The sequence below is a fragment of the Phalacrocorax carbo genome, chromosome 20 (genome assembly GCF_963921805.1).
Source record: "Phalacrocorax carbo chromosome 20, bPhaCar2.1, whole genome shotgun sequence".
NCBI classification, from domain to species: Eukaryota; Metazoa; Chordata; class Aves; order Suliformes; family Phalacrocoracidae; genus Phalacrocorax; species Phalacrocorax carbo.
This window is the reverse complement of record NC_087532.1, coordinates 4,803,632-4,821,225: the sequence shown is the minus strand read 5'-3', so window position 1 is coordinate 4,821,225 and position 17,594 is coordinate 4,803,632. Positions and strand designations below refer to the sequence as shown.

Here is a 17,594-nt window from a genome sequence, read left to right as displayed (position 1 = left end):
TCTCTCATATTTCTTACCTTGCTTTTGTCAAAATGACTGTCGTGGTAACAAATTACTTTTTCTGTCGTTCACTGTGTATACAGATTTGGTTTTAGGCTTTCTTAGCATAAGGTAATGATAGAGTAAGGTAGTTGTACCAAGGCTGAGATTCCCCCCCACCCCTTAGGTTCAGTTAGATTATTTAATGCTGAATTTCCTTCCATTTCTAGTGCACCTTGATTCCCTTCTATCCTACTGGCTTTTGCCTAAATATAGCAGTTTGAAAGGGTTGATTTTTCCATACAGCCTGTATACGCATGCAATATGGCGAACACATGGCTCCGAATCGGGTGTAGCTGAGAATTGGTGGTCTGTTTTTTGCAGTTCTACTTTTTTGATTGTCAGACTGTAAGTGAATTTGAATACTTTGATACTCTGCCGTGCAAACCAGACTTTATAACTACGTCTGTTGTTTGGGTTAGACAATTGGTCTCCATGTAGGATTTTCCGTACTGAAGAATGTACTGAAGTGCTCTCAGTCGGGCGGCTGTCAGTGTATTGTGCTGGGCTTCAGTGGCTAAGGTGCTTTTGGAACAGCTCTCCAGGCCTTTCCCCAGTGCCATGCTCCTCCAAACGGTGCTGAGTAGTACAGCAGCTTTTGTAGAGGCCCTGCTCTTGATACTTTGAGAGAATGACTTGCCTAGCTGGAAGAGGGAGCTGTGTGATGGCGAACAAAGAGCAGTCGGTAACTTCAGATTTCTGGCCAGCCTAATGAAGAAGGTGGTGATGATGCTGTTCTCTTTTACCCCTCCCTGTTCTGGAGGGCAACAACATGCTTGAAGTCTTACAAGGACCTGATGTATGGAGGTATTTTTCTTGTGTGTCTTCAGCTTGTCCTTGAACATGGAAGCTTTCTTCTCAACATCCCTGTAAATTGCTCTTATGAAGTAAATGGGTTAAGATTCCAGAAAAATTACGCAGCAGAAATATCTGCATCAAAATAATAGCTGGTTATGTGGATACTTTTATTGCCCTGTTCCTTTTCGTTCTCTGAACTCTTGCATACTTTTCTTGCTGGAGGAAGCTGTATCGTCCCTGTCCCCTTCCACCCTCAGTCTGTTCCAACATGTCAGGATGGGCTACTATGATATTAAAGCTGCAGAACTTAATACTGAGGATATTGTTGCTACTGAGCAGACTGCTGTAATGTCATCGTGATGGCACCTTGAATGCTGGACTGGAAAAACTTTGGATGAAAGACTAAGTTTATTTTGGAGCCTCAGGAAAACAGACGACTTGTTCGCATCTCCAGGTGACATATCAATATTGTTTGCCCTGCCTGTGTAGAAACATTTAAAAGGATCTGCAGGAATTAAAAGGGTTTATGAGGATCTGTTTCTACAGTGACATCGGTAGCTACATAAACAGCACATCAGCAAGAGGAGTCAACATGAGGTAACACAAGGTGAAATGCTTCTGCAGGGAGAGTACTGCATTATAGGGCTCTTGTTTTCTAGCAAATTGCTTTGGAATAGCTTACATGAGAGCCTCTTTGTTCTAGGTGTTTTAAGATCTGTGCGAAGCTGGAAGGAGAGGTGCAGAGTGTTAGAGATGGAAAGTGAGTTTTGATATGGTGCAGGGAAAGAGGCAGAATTAGCTTTATGTGGGTCCTGGAACATCTGGCCTAGAATACGAGACAACAGGAATGTCTTTGCCACTTGGAGATGTTTTAGGTAACCACTGTTTGGGACAGCTATTGCACTTTTTGGTTGCCTTTTTTTAAGCTATGAGAAACCACTGTCAGTAGGATGAAAGTGAGATATTGTACTGCAAAATGTAACTGGAGTTGAGTATTAACTTTTCTGGATTTACAGGTTGATGTCGCTTTGAAGTTTTCTGTCCCTGAGGGCTGTTTAGGTGGCACTGTAACCCCATAAGCTATTATCTGGACAGGCATCAGAGAAGGAGAGCGAGACAGAATTTGCAGGTCAGATGCACTGTTGTGAAATACTGCTGCTCAGTTGTCACCAAACGTATCGAAGTGAGATCTTATGTACTTCTCACTTTGATGCGTTCTGTGATTATAGAGTATGTGGCTGTTTTTCAAAGGGAGTGTTTCATAACCTATGAAATAGTTTGCAGCCTTCAGTGGCTCAGATTTGAAGCCTGAAGGCATTGGATTATTGCATGAGCACATTGAGAAGATACTGAAAGATGGTGGGTCGTCTTCTGTGTGACTCAGCGGGCCTGACATCCGAGTGTCCTGTGGGGGAGTGTGGCCAATGGAGTTCCAATCGCGGTGGAACCGGAATTGTATTTGCTTAAGATCTAGTGGGACTGAAATTTCTTCTAGCTATCTTAAAATCCACTGTCAATTTGGTTAGCAAGCAAGTATTAGGACTTCTAAATTTCTAAGCTTTAGTTTTTGCTGGCGTAATTAATTGTTATAACTGTTTTCCATTGTTGTGACTGAGGAAATTGCTGAAGTAGTCGTTTTAATCTGGAAACCTCCATCAGCTTTATGAAAATACATATAAACAAAAGCATCAACAAAAAAGTGCTTCCTCCTCTGTTTACTTTTTAAATAGTCTCATATTGGTATTTATGTGGAATGTTGGTGAAATTGAAATGCAGGAATTTGGCTCATGCTCTGGCAGTGACTGGCTTGTGTTTGACATTGACCCATGTGTTTGTCGTACCATAGATGCTGCCTTCTATTTATTCTGACAGCGTTACCAGCTGAGAAGGGTGGCCATGCCAGAATTAAATAGAAAAATGCATATCTTACAAACATGAGGTTTTTTTCTATAAACCTTGAGGTTCTGGCAAGTGTGTTTTAGGCTGCAAAAAAGCTGGGGCGGGGGGGAAGGTAATGATTTTCTGGGAAGTTTTAAAATTCGAATTTTATGCTTGGGCAGAAGGAAGAAAGGCTATGAAATGATTTTTCCAGCTGTACATTTTAATTTTAGGAAGTGTTTCGGCCAGGGTATTGTTTTCAGTCCATGTTGCATGGATTGACCAACCTTGTTAGAGATGCATGTTTTTGCATGTGTGTCTTCTCTTCCCTCAAGAACTTCATAGCTGAAATGAGCATGTATTCTAACATGATGCGCTTTGTGTTCCCCTCTTCATTCGAAAGCCTGTTACCATCGTTATACCAGATCATTGAAAAAATCTGATATTCAGTGACAGATTTATAGCTGCTGTAAATAGGAATAACCTTAGCTGTGCTGCTTAACATGTTTGTAGGAGTTCCCTTATTTTTCACACTTACACCACTGTGTTTTCAACCTTCCCGCAGTTGTGAGGAAAGCTCATAACAATCTTGTTTTAGAAGAACAGATTATCTTTAAGTTTTTTATTTCAATGGAAACAAATGCATTCTTTACCCATTCCTCCTTTATTAATTAAAAGAAGGAAAAAAAACAGAGAAAAGGCCTGGATTAGTAGGCAAGTCTTAATACATGTTGGAAGGGTTAACAAAATTGCATAAAATAATTTAAAAATGCATAAAAGCATCACACAAGGATTTTCTTTGAGGTTGATTGAAGTCTGTAGAGAACTGTTTCCACATGCAGCTGAAACTTGTGTTATTATTTTTTTTCTGTACTGTTGGACATAACTGTTGTAATCAGTTTTTATTCTCAGCATTTCAGATTTTGTGAAAAGTGTGTTTTTTAAAGGTGGGTAGGTGAATAGTAAGTGTAGAAAATGATCAAGACTACATGACAGCATGCATTGACTACTTAATTGCATATAGGTAATTTTCTGTATATGTGCTGTTAGTATAAGCAGTAAACATAAGCCAAACTAGGGGGTGGGGTGGGGGGTGGAGAAGATGATGTGTTTTCTGAGTTCCTATTAGCTGTGGCAGGCGTTGCTCTATATATGGACAGCTGTTGGTGCTTGACAGATGGAGTCTTAAGTGCAGATCAAGGTTGATCTAGCAAATGGATTCCTCTGGCTTTGTTGGGCTTTTGTGTATAAATCATGACGAGCAGCAGTAAGGAGAGGAGGGTGCCAAGGGCTGGGGGGCTCAGACTGGGGACGTGGCTTAGCCAGCGTGGGGCTAACAGGTAGTTTTTCATATTGTCTTTGTTATTACATGAAATTGTGATAGTGTTTTCATAACAGATGAATTGTGCAGGTGGAGAGTTTTAGATAAGACTTTATAAGGTTATTGTTAATACTTTATCTATGAGTCATCCTTCTGTGTTCAACTGTAACACAACACGGGTCGCAAACAAAAGGAGCTGTACTACTGTTGACTACTGTGATGAAGCATTACATGGATTATGTGAAGTCTATAAACATATGCTGCGTACGAAACAAACTTTATAGTATGTTTCCTGAGAAGCTTGTAGTGCAAAATAAAAATATCTTGTAAAGCTGTTGTGTTTTGGAGCTGTTATAGGATGAATGAGAAACTTGACGTGAACACTCTGACATAATTTTTTGTGTGTGCGTGACTACAACAGCTATAGTTGAAAATTTGTGGTTTAACTGCCATAGGTAACTGGAACACAAGATATGAGCGGTGTTGCAGACTGCATTAGGGAGTTACTTTTGCAGAGGATGAATGTAGAAAGATTGTAGCCTAAGGAAAACATAATACTTCATGGGGAACGCAGCATGCCATTATGGAATTAGGCAAATGGAAATTCTGAAATAAAAACACAGTGAGTGGGAAGCAACTGTGGAAAAAATTGGACTAAGGGGGAGGGATTCCTTGAAATGGTGGTTTTCAAGGAGTGAAAGTGGGAGTTTGTGGCCTCGGTAATTGTTCATGGCCTGCCCTCAATTTATTTCAATTAAAATAGTTTGGATGTCTAGTGTATGAGCTTACCAGCCCCTTTTCTTAATTTTACTCTGCAAGTTGCCATGTCTTTCATTGACCATTAGGTGAAGGAGTGTTTGGTCAATTATAATGCCACCACCTGTGTAAGCTGTAAACTAAACTCATTTTAGCTTCTGTACTGGGAACGATGCTACCATTTCCCATGTAGCACAGCAGTTTACTTTATGCCAGAAGATTGCCTTAACTTTTATCTGGAGATTTTCCTGATAAATTGGGGGAAGGAGTGAAATTTGATCTGTCAGAATCTTGATCCTGGGACTAACCTTTGCTGCTTCATTTTGGAAGACTGGTTTTGTGAAAATATCTTGAAGTATTCCTGGGGGGGCGGAGGTGGGAGGTCATAGCGGAGGGAGATACCTCTCTACAGATTTGACACTCAGTGCTATGTGTAGGCAGGCTGAGAGAAGTGTGCTAAAATGAGGGTGCTTTTTTTATTGTTTTCAAGTGGAATAGAAAATGGAAGAGGGTAAATACAACTTGAGAACTGATGAAAATAAATTCTCCTTTAGAAGTTATCTCCATATTTTTTTTTTATGTTACTGCTTGATGGGCCACACTGGTAAGGTATTATCTCTGTAACTGGGTATCTTCTAACTGATGATTGAATTACTTTTGTTCTGTAATATCATAAATTTTGGACAACCTATTTGGTTTTCCTTTTGTTCTGAAGAGATAGTTTTATATAAACAGTATCCCGTAGCAGAGCATGTGTTCCTCTAAAGAAGCATCTCGAGTAAATTGAGCTACAAATTGAAATATTTTTGCTTTGTTTCAGCATTGGCAGGAAGAATGGATCTATCTAGTCTTCTCTTCTTCGAAGTCCAAATGTGTTATAGGTGCTTTTACCAAAAGGAGTAAAGATGTTGAAAGCAAAGAAAGGATCAGAAACCCCACTGTAAAAGGAGAGGCTAGATGAATATGAAAACTGGTATAGATTTAAGACTTTCATTTGTGATTTTTGTTTAGGAAAGAAATAGTCCTAAATGTAGACATATTTTATTTATCTTTGGTTGGAAATTTATGTTTGTATCTCTACTGTGGTGATCGTATTCCTCTCTTCACAGTGAAGAAACCCATTTCAGGAAGAAAAAATGCTATATTTTATTTAAGCAGCTGACTAACATACTAGTGTGATCATTATGCTTTAAAATGAAGAGAAAAAGGTAAAACACCAGTGTTGAAACAAAGTAAATACACTTCTGCTGCAAGATCAGCTTTACAGCTGCTGCACTGGTTTGTGCTGTATAAAAGATATGTCAGAGCTATTTACAAATTTAAACAATAGGAAAGTATTTTTTTTGTTTCTGAAAATAGTATTGATTTTTTTTTAAATAGGGATATTTTTTAGTGCCGCTAGGTATTTGCAGGCAGGTGAGTATCAGGTTAGCAGACAATAGGGAGAACGCCACATAAGCTTGCTTGAAGGGAGCGTCTGTATCACAGCAGGCTTTGAGGCAGCAGGCTGCAGTATTAGAAATAGCGTATTCTGTGAAAATCATCCTCACCCAAGTGACACATTTAGTTTTCCCCATCTGAACACGTGTTTCTGTTTAGGGCAGCAGCGACAATTTATAAAATGAGTTACTCTATTTGTTGAATCTGGAAGATGATGTGATGGGCCAGTTACTAGGGAAATAGTAACGGCTGTCACTTTTTTCTAGTTGAGGGCTACACAAATAAAGCCCATCCATATTTTGATGAGGTATCCTAGTGTGTTGCAATTTAATTATCAAAAGGGTAGCTAAGGGAGGGAAGTTAAGCAACCATTTGGTGTTTGTCGTGGGCTTGGGAATAGAAGAGTTTTCTCTTCCAAGTCCTCTTGGTGTGCTTGTGTGGCCTATGAGAGCACAGAGTTATAATTGTGCATGGCCCAATAGAAGAACTTCTTCAACTCAAAGCCATGTAAAGATGCCAGTTTTCACATTACAAACAGCTTCATGGGCCAACTGTATACTGCTGATTTCTTTTAATGCCACCATTGACTCTTCAGCAAAGCTTGGGGACCGCAAGCGAGCAGAAGGTGCATAAGAAAGATGCTGTATCTCGAGTGATACAGAATCTCGATCCCTTTTATCTTCAAGTTTGTGTGTATTGGCCAATTCTGTGCTGTGTTTGAAGGCATTGTGGCAATTGTTCAGTTGATTTCAGGTAGACTGACAACAACTTCTGTTGGTTTCTAAATGGGGTATTAAAGCTTGTGTTTAAGGTATCAGAGAAACTACCTATAGCTATTGTTCAAGTGTGTTGTAATTTGCATGTTAAGGATTTTTTAACAGAAAAGAAAGGTAAGGATATCTAAAAAAGTGAGCTCATGTAGCGATGTGGTACGTTTGTGGTGCTGCTCATCTCTTGTCGTCCACAGCACTTCAGAAATGAGTGTCGATGAAGAGCTATTGAAACATGTCCAGTTCAGGTTTGAGAGACAGGTGGATATGCAGGCACTTGTGAAGTATCAGTGAGAAGCATTTGGAGTGAATGTTGCACCTCTAGCAGAAGTTCGCTGCCATCTTAAAAGATCAGAAAAGACTGTTTTAAATGGCATGTGTGCAAACAAGCTTATCCCTTGCTAAAGAAGGAGCTCTTAGGCTAACTGGTTATTTAATTAATTTCATTTAGTGGTCTGTACTCTTGTTCCCACCCCTTCTCCCATTTCATGTATTCAACTGAAAAAGAAAAACAGTTTTAAGACACGGAGGATGCTCTAGCATGAGTTAATGGCTGAGCATCTACCATGTCTTTGCTTTCAGTGTGGTGCTTTTTGGTAACGCTACTTTCTGTAAGAAAATGTTTGGTTTGTATCAAAATTGTTAACAAAATATGCCTGGGTGCATCTTGTAAGAACTGTATAGTGTTGTGGACATGCATGGAAAGTGCAGGAAAATAATTGGTGTGGGAAATGATGTAGCTGGGTGCCTGAACTGCAGAGCAGTTGCTTTTATAAAATTGGGAACTGCAGACTACAATTAGCTGCCATTAATTTTGTTGAATAGAAATATGTTCCATTTATTGTACAATCAGGAGCCAGGCTTGAATGAGTTTAAATAGATGAAATCTAAATTATACTGACAGTCCATTAAACAGCAGCAAAACCCCTTAAAGAAAATGGATTCGCTATGATACCAGTTTATAATAAAATCATTTGCCAAATAAGAACTATAGTCCAGGCATCGGGAGTACTCCTGCGAGTTTCAAATGAACACAGTAAATTGGTTGAACCATTTATTGCAGAACAGGGCTCTAGCTCGTTGTTTTCTGACAAGGAGCCAGCAGTGTAGCTTGAAATCTGCTCAGCAGGAAGTGACACTAAAAGATCAGACTAGCAATTTGTTTGTTGTCAGCCATATGGGGGGAAGAGAGGCAACTGTATAGCTCCCTACCTGTCAGTGGTAATATTTTTCTAGCTAAAACCATGTGTTTGTCATTCCCAATGCATTCCTCCCTGTGTTTCTATGTGCGTTACTGAACCATCATGCCAAAAGTAGTGCCGTAGCTCGAGGTCTGTTTCTATTATTGACCTTTGTTTTTGAGGGTTTGGTAATTTTCCAGTATTTGGAATCCAGGCAGATTCAGATTTCAACATTTAGAATTCATTGAAGGTTGCAGGTATTTTCCTGATCCATTGAAAGGTACCAGTTGGTTATTAATGATCTGTAACTGCTAATATTGCGCTCCTGATAGTATTTCACTGTTGTGGGCGGTGGTGGTGGTGAAGGATTGTGGCATTTAACTGGAAGTACCTGAGGCACTGACATGAAGAGCACTGCTGCTTGGTGTTCTCGCTGGTTTTGGCTGGGGCAGAGGCATTTCTGGAGAACAGTTCAGGATTGACTGATCGGGCTTCTTCAGGGGTTGGCAGAGTGCGCTACGACAGCTCTGCCTTTTAATTTTAGACACCAGAATGGAGCAATGTAAATATCTTTTAATTCTGGGATGTAGATATCCTTTACTTGCTGATCGCATAGCTTGTATTCAGGATAGATACATATATATACACATCCGTGCACATAAAGAGGTGTCTCCCTCCCAAGTCCTTCTATACATATAGACTTTACAGAGTCATATATAAATATATACAATTTTCTGTCTACCAAGGAATTGGGGTCTACCTTGATAAACAGTTGGATTTTTAAAATATTTTTTTTCTTTTTATTTTTAAATCCAGGATGGTTCTGATGTAACAAATCTGTTTCACAAGGCTTGCCTGGGTGCTGTTTCTTCTACAGTTTCTCAGATCCATCATATGAATTTCCACCGTGGTGTAACTGCATCTGGAGACTTAATGAGAGCGTTGGGATAAGTGCTGTCTCTGTATTAAGTTAGAAGTGGTGGATGTGAAACAGGAGCGTACGTGTATGCTGCAGGGATAAGCGTGCCTGAAGTAGGGTGTTTAGCTCACTGAATGGTTGAATATAGAGCATGTGTTAGCGCTGTTTGCACAAGCCTGACGATTTACCTGGCTGGTTGTGACAACGTTAGAGTTTATGTATGAACTAGTCAAACTTGGTGTCTGATGAGCTCCTGTAAGTTGTACCTAAACTGTTATGAGGAGTGGGTTTTTTTCCAAATCTGGCATATAATTTTTCAGAACCTCTAACGTAGACTGTCTGAAGGAAAGGAAAAAGAAAGAAAGAATATGTAATCCAGTAAGATACTGGGAAATGTGTGTGTATTGGAACTCCAGTTGCTTACGGCTGCGCTGTGAAGTCTGAGCTTCTGACTTGAAGTATGATGGCAGGGGGGTTGTAGGCAATTCCTTGACAAGGGCTTTCAAGGAATATCTCTCCTGTGGAAGTGTGGTGCTACGCAGGGAGCCTGAGGCTTTGTTCCTTGGATGATGCAAGTGTTGACTCATTAGGTAAAACGTGAAAGGTTTTAGTTGTGGAGATGGTTACTACATGAACTGCCGCCTTTAAACTGATAACAGTTCCTGTGTTCAGAAAAGTTAGGTGGTTGGATTTTTTTTTTCCCAAAGATCTTTAAGTCTGTGTATTGAAGCTCTAATTTTAAAAGCAGCTTTTAGTGTAGGAATATTAATGTAACCCTTCAGAACTGGGGCACATCTGGTGAATATCACAAGCCCAACGGCATAATGACTCTGTACCATGTGTTGTAGAAATACTTCATCTCCAGTGGGACGTTTTACACGAAATAGGAAAGTAAGCAAATGCACTCATGGTTGAAGACAGGCAGCAAATCCCACTAGCTGTGCAGCGAACTTTTAAGATTTCTTTACTCTATTTTGCTATTGTAGCGGCAAAGGTTATGGGAAGCACTTTTTCTTTTTTCTGTTCTTTTTTTTCTCCTTTTTTCCCCCTGCTGCAGAGTTTGCTGGTTTGTCACCAGTAACTCTGTGGTGTAACAGATCAGATGGTTAACTTGTCTGAGGTGGCCCTTGGAAGCTGACACATGGATGTTATCTTGATGTGGGGAAAGCCAGAGCGTGAATTTATAGCACGCCTGTTTCCTGTGTGGTTGCTTGCTTCATGCTTGCTCTTGCTTACCAATAAATGCAGGATGATGTGAGGATGACTATCCTTCAGTAAAAGAAATCAACTTACACTTTAAGTGCGTAAAGACGTTCAGAGCAACAGTTTTTACTTGCTATATTCCATCCTATAGAGTACGGTAATTTCTTTGTTCTGCTGATTATTTTTCACTGAGTCCGTGCAGGTAACCAGGCATCTCCTTCCATTTCCTATTAGTGGTATGATTCTGTCTATAAATGGGATCACGAGCCTTGCCTAAGAAAACCCATCCTTAATTTTAGTTTTCAAGGGGTCTTTGCAGATGACAGAGCAGCCAACACAGAATGTAGTTGTTGATGCAACTGTGATAAGGACTAGAAAAGAAAAAATGTCTGGGAAGGGAAGGAGGCTTGAAGTGTTTGGAAGTGGGCAGAATACAGGCTACTAAAAATGCAAGGTTATCACTAGCTTGTAAGTTAAAGGGGTCAGGGAGAAGGTAAGTGGGAGAATAATGGTGATGCAGTATGCGTAGTGGGATTAGCTTGTGTATGCTTCAGCTAAGGTCTCTTGTGAGACCAGATTTTAGTCAGCTGGGGTTTAGAGAAAGACTATGATAGAACAGTGAAGAGCAAGCGCTGGATGTGGAGCCAGCGTAGTGGTGTTTGTGAGTATTTGTTGGCCTTCTGAATTGTACCTTGTTTTGTAGGGAACTCACCTTGTCGGGGTTTCTGTGCAAATATGTATTGCCCTCAAGCTGCCAAATGTCAGTAGCTGCAACCGGACCTACCGTCTGACACAGTACGCTCAGAGAGGGCAAACTGGTGACTTAGGCAACTTGGGTGAGCAGGCATAAAGTGGAATGGCTTAACTGCAGTCGTGGGCCACTCAGTCCATAACTCCATGTAGTGAGATGAGTAACATTTTGAGTATTGGGTAGCATTTCTTTGAAAATCAGGGGGCTAGGAGTTGCATATCACCACAGAGCAACTTCAGTGGGCGTGACACCGAGCCGTTCAATTGATGACATGTTTCAACTGGGGAATTTATAGTCAGTTTGGGTTTTGTTGGGCTTTTTGAGTGCAAAGGATGGAATGTTAAGGTTAGTAGAAATGAATATTAATATTTCAGGAGATGTCTGAAACACACCTGTATTTTGAGCTCCTTTCTGGAATAATAGATGTTGAAATAACTGACCAGAATTTCTTTCAGGTGTCTCTGAAGGGAGTGTGCCGATAGGTCCATTGTCTTTTAGGCTGACAAACAGCCTCAGGCTTCAGACTTCCATTTGGCATGAAGAGAGTACATGTCACTCAATTTATATAAACCTGCAGATTAGTAAAAGAATCCAGAAGCAAGTAAAGTTGTCTGTGTGAGGAGCATCTTTATTTTGTGATTCTAAGTATTTTAGCTCTTCATGACAAATGGTCATCTCTTGTGGTTGTCACAAAGTGGCAGTAGATGCTTGGATGCAAAGCAGGCTGAGCAGTAGTGATGAGAACTGACTGAAGTTGTCGAAGTCTATGCAGCAGCTCTCTGCAGCCACATAGAGCTAAAAACGCTTCAGAAGTATGTGATCAGTGGAAAAGAAGGGTGCAATAGCCCATCCCAGCGTGCTAAGGTAAGGAGGGGGGCTGTTCTGTATTTTTCATGGGCGTAAGTCTTACCTATGCAGGTTTGTTGCATTAGAAAAATGATACACAGTTTTCCTTTCTTGGGTCCACATCAAAGCTGTTCTTCAAAATATATATTTGTATTTTGCGTTTCTGGTAAATGAAAGTAATTGCTCTTTATGGTGAGTTTTGAGTGGCTAATGTGAATGCATCCATAAATGGTCTCCCTTTGGCATTTTTCCAGTTTCTACCCTTCATGACATTGCTTTGCTCCTGGATTAACTTGTTTTCTTATCTGTATGGCTTCTATTGCTTTGGAGACATCTTAACTGGATGTCATCTTTGTTTTAAATCTTGGCAGGCAGCCAGCACTGCCTTCCTTAAATGCCATATACTTGTGAGTCAATGTTTGCTCTACCCATGGTAGATGCTGGACTCTTACTTTCGTGTCAGCCATTTGAGGGACGCTTAGTTGTTTATTCCGTGTGCTGTCTGATAACATTCTGAAAATGAGGCTTGCAAAACTGAGATATTAAGAAAAAAATCTTGAAAGTTGTGATGTTTTCTGTATCTGAAATCTTGTAGCTTTTTATACACCTTCCCCAATGAATCCTGAAAAACTTCCTGCAAATGAGTGGTGGAACATCATGTAAATGGATGATTCACCTGGGATACTGAGCACCTGGTTTGAGTGAGTAGAGAGCTGTCTAAATTGAATGATTAACCAAGGAAGTCTGGGATAACAAATAGTGCAGGAATACTTCGATATGGCTAAATTACTGTAGCTTCTGAATAGATGGGATTCAATCATACTGTATCAGTGCAAGAAGGCGAAGAGGATGCATTTGGTGCATTTGGTAAACTCAGATGCTTACCTCCCGAGAGAGACCGCCTTAAGGGCTTCTGTGGGATTTTCAGGATTTTGGATGGAAGTGCTATAGAAGTGTGAGTTACAGGTCAAATAAGTTACTGTTGTTCTGGTGTTGATGGTTGATTACATGTATGATGCTTCAAGCTTTTAAAATGTACATATGCATGCTGTTGCAACAGCTGCTACTCTCGGAGCTAGGAAACGGATAATCTGAAATTGGTTGTTTGGAAAAGGCAAGTTGTACTTGAAATAAATGGGTGTAATTCTTCTTGTTCCTACAGAGATACTGGAGGTTGTTAAATAAAACTGTTCATTGTTATTTTCTTCCTAAAAAAGAAAAAACCCAATATTTTAGTGCATTTTTACATACGTGAAACTTCTACTTCCCTTGAGACTCCTGGTGCGAGATGTTTGGTTCATCACACTATAGATAATGAAAATATTCAGCAGAAAACTTCAAACTGATACCACTTATGTAGATAACTATGTAGCTTTGCTATTTAGCAGTTTTCCTGTGATGCCATCATCGTTAAGACAAATTACTATATTTAGTAAGTACTTGGTTAGCACTAGTGTGTTTGAAAGATTGTATGTCTGACCACGCATCCTCTGCTCTAATGCTGGAGTGGTGTAAGGATTCGTTATAAATCCAGTGTATCAGCTAACTCCTTCTCACCATTTCCTCTCACTTTGCTTTAAAATTTAGATTTCTTTGCTCTAAAACTTTATTTAATGCTTATAGTACAAAAATGTCTCTAAACACCTGCCTCTCTAGTGTTCAATGTCCCGCTCTTCAGTGGATTCCATTATCCTTCTTCTTTCATTATTGTCTCCCGATTTAGTTGGGGTTAAGTTTACATCAGGTGGACACCTGGTAAAGAGATGCCAGCTGTGTCGAAGTGGAATTCTTACTTTTGTTGCCATTTTTATGCTAAAAAGAGCTACGCAGGAGTTCTCAAAAGAGGCCAGGGCTCACATGGAGCTCTAACTGACAGCAAGTGAGGGATGGCCAGGAGTGCTGCTGCTTATGTGAAAAAAGGCTTTTGGAACTTGTGGCCTGAGAAGTCATGAATTAATTTCAGGGCTATTTTTGTGGATGCTTTTGTAATGAATGATCAAAACCTACTGCAGTAACAGAAATTCTCTCAGGTTTTTGTGTAAGTTAAACAACGTTAACTTTTATTTAATAGAGGGAAAAAGCCAGAATGGCTTGGTTTGGAATGTGCGTGCTCAAGCTGGGAGTTGTACGTTTGTACGTCGTCTAGTGGGAATGCGCACACTGCTACAGTTACATTCCTTCTGTACACTTGGAGGGGAGCTTCACTGGTGCTGATATAATTACGATTTGAGATTAACCCAGATTCATATCATGTTTTTGACTCTTACTGTAAAATAAGCAATAGATTTTCAGCTTAAAATAAATGTTTGTCAAGCTCACTTGGCTTCATCAGGTGCTGTTGCAAAGTGATTAAAAGTGCCATTTGCGATGGATGGAGAACGATGTGGTAAAGAGTGTTTTACAGATAGTGTTGCCAGTAGAAACGTGACTCTTGGATTTACAGGCTTTGCTTCAGGTGGTTACTATGGTTCTGTGATAAACCAGCAGGAAGCGACCCCTTGCAGGGGTTACAAGGCACATGCTTTGGAGAGGGTGCAGATGGTCTCTGTTAGTCGAAGATCCAGGCCACCCGTTGCGCGCTGTTCCTGTCACATAACCCTCAGTTCATACTCTTCCGCACGTGGTTGTGAGATGCTCTGGAGCAGGTGATCTGTGAACTTGTGCTCTGTGGATTTAGTTTTTTAATGCAAGGATTTGCCTAATCTATTCACAACTAGGTAGTATTTGTGCTGAATGGATTTTATTCTGAAGAGGAGGGTCTAAGTAACCTTCTCCCAGCTCTGTTTTCAAAGCCCCTGGTACTTGAGTTCTCACAGCAAGGTGTTGGTGACAGTTGAAGTGATTACTTTTAGCTGTTCACTAGCCTTCGTGTTCTCTGGGGATGTAGACTCTGCTTGTCATTTGACGAGTTTCTTCAGAAGACTCTTGTCTGCAGAAGTCAAGGTGACCTGTCTGAGTGTAATATTTACGTGCTCTGGCCTCAACCTGATTTGTAACCACCTGAAGACCAGCATCTCTTCCAGTCTAGATTGAAATCAGGGGTCAGTATAACCGAGAAATACTTTTGCCTTTGAATTCCTTCCATCGAATGTGGCATTATAGTGATACTGATCAGCAAGCTTAATTTGAGACCGGTGTGTAGACATTTTATAGCCTACTGAGGAAAAGAGGTACTGCTCTGCCATCATGGTTTTGCACTTATTTAAAAAAGTGTCAGTTTGTTGGGTAGCCTCTATAATGAGGATACTGGAGGTGAACAGTTTTGCATCTGAAACAGAGTGTACTAGCTTTCAGGTGTAATTCTTCTGGGACTGGTTGTTTTTAGAAACCTTGACTACATCGCCTTGACATACTGCTGACATGGGACAAAAGAAAGACCTATTTGCAAATTTGTAGAGATGACCTGAAAACATAATTTAGATTATAAGGGAATATACAGAAAAGGAAGATAAAGAAAAAATAATTTCACACTTCGATTTTAAATGACTGTTAGAAAAGCTAGAACTATTTCCAACTTTTTTCCCCTCTTGGACTCACCACTGAGATGGAGAGGATTGTCTTCTGGTGTAAGCAGGACACCAAATCTGTGGCTGTGAGATGTCCCAATGTAGGAAGGGTTTTTATGGTATGAAGTATTGGACCAAAAAACAACCCCAAACAAAAAACCAACAAAACCCAAATCACACACAAAACAACTCTCTGGAATTTCAGCCTGTTGCCTGACTGCTTCAGGTTACAATTTCTTGCCTGTAAAATGAAGATATCGGTGTTTTTCTGGAATACTGGTATAATCTACTGTTGCTGGGTATGGCTGTGCTTGTAGCCAAAAGCAGCAAGTCCAGACCCGCATGATTGCAACAAGCGGAGCAGAATTTGGGGAAAGGTGTGAAGTGCATTTAAAGCCTGGCTTGCCAGCAAAGTTGCTTTGATCCTGGCAGAACATCGGTTATCTGAAATTAATGAAGATGGATGCTGTACACCTCTGTCTGTCATTAGAACAGGATATTGTACCACTGCCACATTTAAAACCAGATGCGCAGCCATGTAATTCTGGCACATATCATTGAAGTGCTATAGATTTGAAATGCCTGGCCTTTTTCCAGCTTGGTTGATGTAGCTACTAAGACTCTTCCTTTGCTTTTGATAGTCCTAAGGTAGTCCTGCTAAACAGCTGCTAAGTTTGTTTCTTTTAAATTAATCTTTGAGTTAACTCTCAGTGGTGAGAGAATTCCTGAGTACAGGTTGGGTTTCAAATGATTAATGAAGGGATTCTTTTTTCTTTCAGAAGGAAGACGTTTTATTGCGACAAACAATGACGGTGCGTCCTTAGGCATGCTCTTTGTGGGGCATAAGAAGTGTAAAATGTTAGTCTTGAACAACGTCTCGATTTTACAAGGCATGAAGCAGGGTATTAGTTGTGTTCTGAAACATGTATTAAACTTGTAGACTTTATATTTCTACAGAAAAATTTCAAAGGTTCATGGAGAATCATTCATAGAACAGCTGGTGTTCTTTGTGTCTTCTGGCTTTGAGTAGCAGTTACCTGTCTGAACATAAAAGGAGAACACAATGACTGTCCTTTAAATATTTGTTTGGTTTTGGGAATAGCATCTTTGCCTTCCAGCAAGCTGTGTGTGAATTTTCTGATTTCTAAGGTCATTATCGTTAATCAGGCACTTCTTTCCCATCCTTGCTGTAATTTTATTCTGAGGCACTGCTCTTGTGGTTATTGCCAGGACTGTTTTTAATACAACAGACCTTATTTTACAGCAACCTTGTGGAGTCCAGTTGTCAAAAGCAAACAAAAATAATTACTCTGTTTCTGTCATGTCAAATGTAATTTGAGAAAGCCCAGTTCTTCCCTGAGGTAAATCTAATTTAGTTTGCTGCATTTCATCTATGGTTGCCTTGGTTTTCTTCACAATTAGAAGAGAAAATATGTTATGCTAGGTTCTTAATAGCAAGCTAACCACAAAAGATCAGGCTAGTTTCCTGTCTTATTTTGATCTGGTTCATAGGTGGTCTGGTGATTTTTTTAATTAATTAATTTCAGAACGGTCTTATGACTTATTTTGTTTTTCTAGAAAAAATTCTATTCAAATAAAACTTATTTTTTAATGCAGTTAATTACCTTATTTAACATCATAAAGCATCTAGTTTCTATTTTTAGATCATACTCGGAATAAATTACATGTTATGGAAATGAAATGGTGGCTCTTTCTAAGCTTAAGCTGTTTTTTATTTTTTTCCTGTTTTTATGCTCTTTCTTGGAGGTACAGAAGTTAATTTCCATTATCTTAAAATCTTGTTTTTTTTAAAGATTGCGTATATATTGAAAGTCGCCGGCCGAATACCCCGTATTTCATCTGCAGCATTCAAGACTTCAAACTGGTAAGGAAAATTTTCACATATCCTCCTTTTCCCTGCCCCATTCTCCAGTGAGTTGGCAATATTTCTTAGTGTGTATCTCTTCCTGTAGCTCCTTGCTCCTTCTGAGGACATCCTCAGATTCTGAAATAGCAGCTGTTTCGCTGTTAGGACAGTGATCTGTCCTTGGGATAGACTTAGTTCACTGGGCTATAGGGTTTAAATTGTGGTCTATGTTGTTTTTAAGGTTTTGTAACTCACAGGAATATTAACCTTGAGCTGAGTGTTTTGGGGAAACTGTGGCTCAACAAGTTAAGTTTTTCCT

General features: G+C 39.9%; 1 protein-coding gene across 5 annotated transcripts in view; it reads left to right on the top strand.

The window, feature by feature from the left end:
* The window catches only part of RERE (arginine-glutamic acid dipeptide repeats), a 255,086-nt gene that overhangs the window by 78,844 nt on the left and 158,648 nt on the right, over positions 1-17,594 (top strand). For all 5 annotated transcript variants that reach the window (XM_064470535.1, XM_064470534.1, XM_064470533.1 and 2 more), the window contains exon 3: positions 17,223-17,293. In XM_064470535.1, coding sequence (XP_064326605.1) covers positions 17,223-17,293 — 71 coding nt within the window. The remainder of the gene's footprint in view (positions 1-17,222; positions 17,294-17,594) is intronic.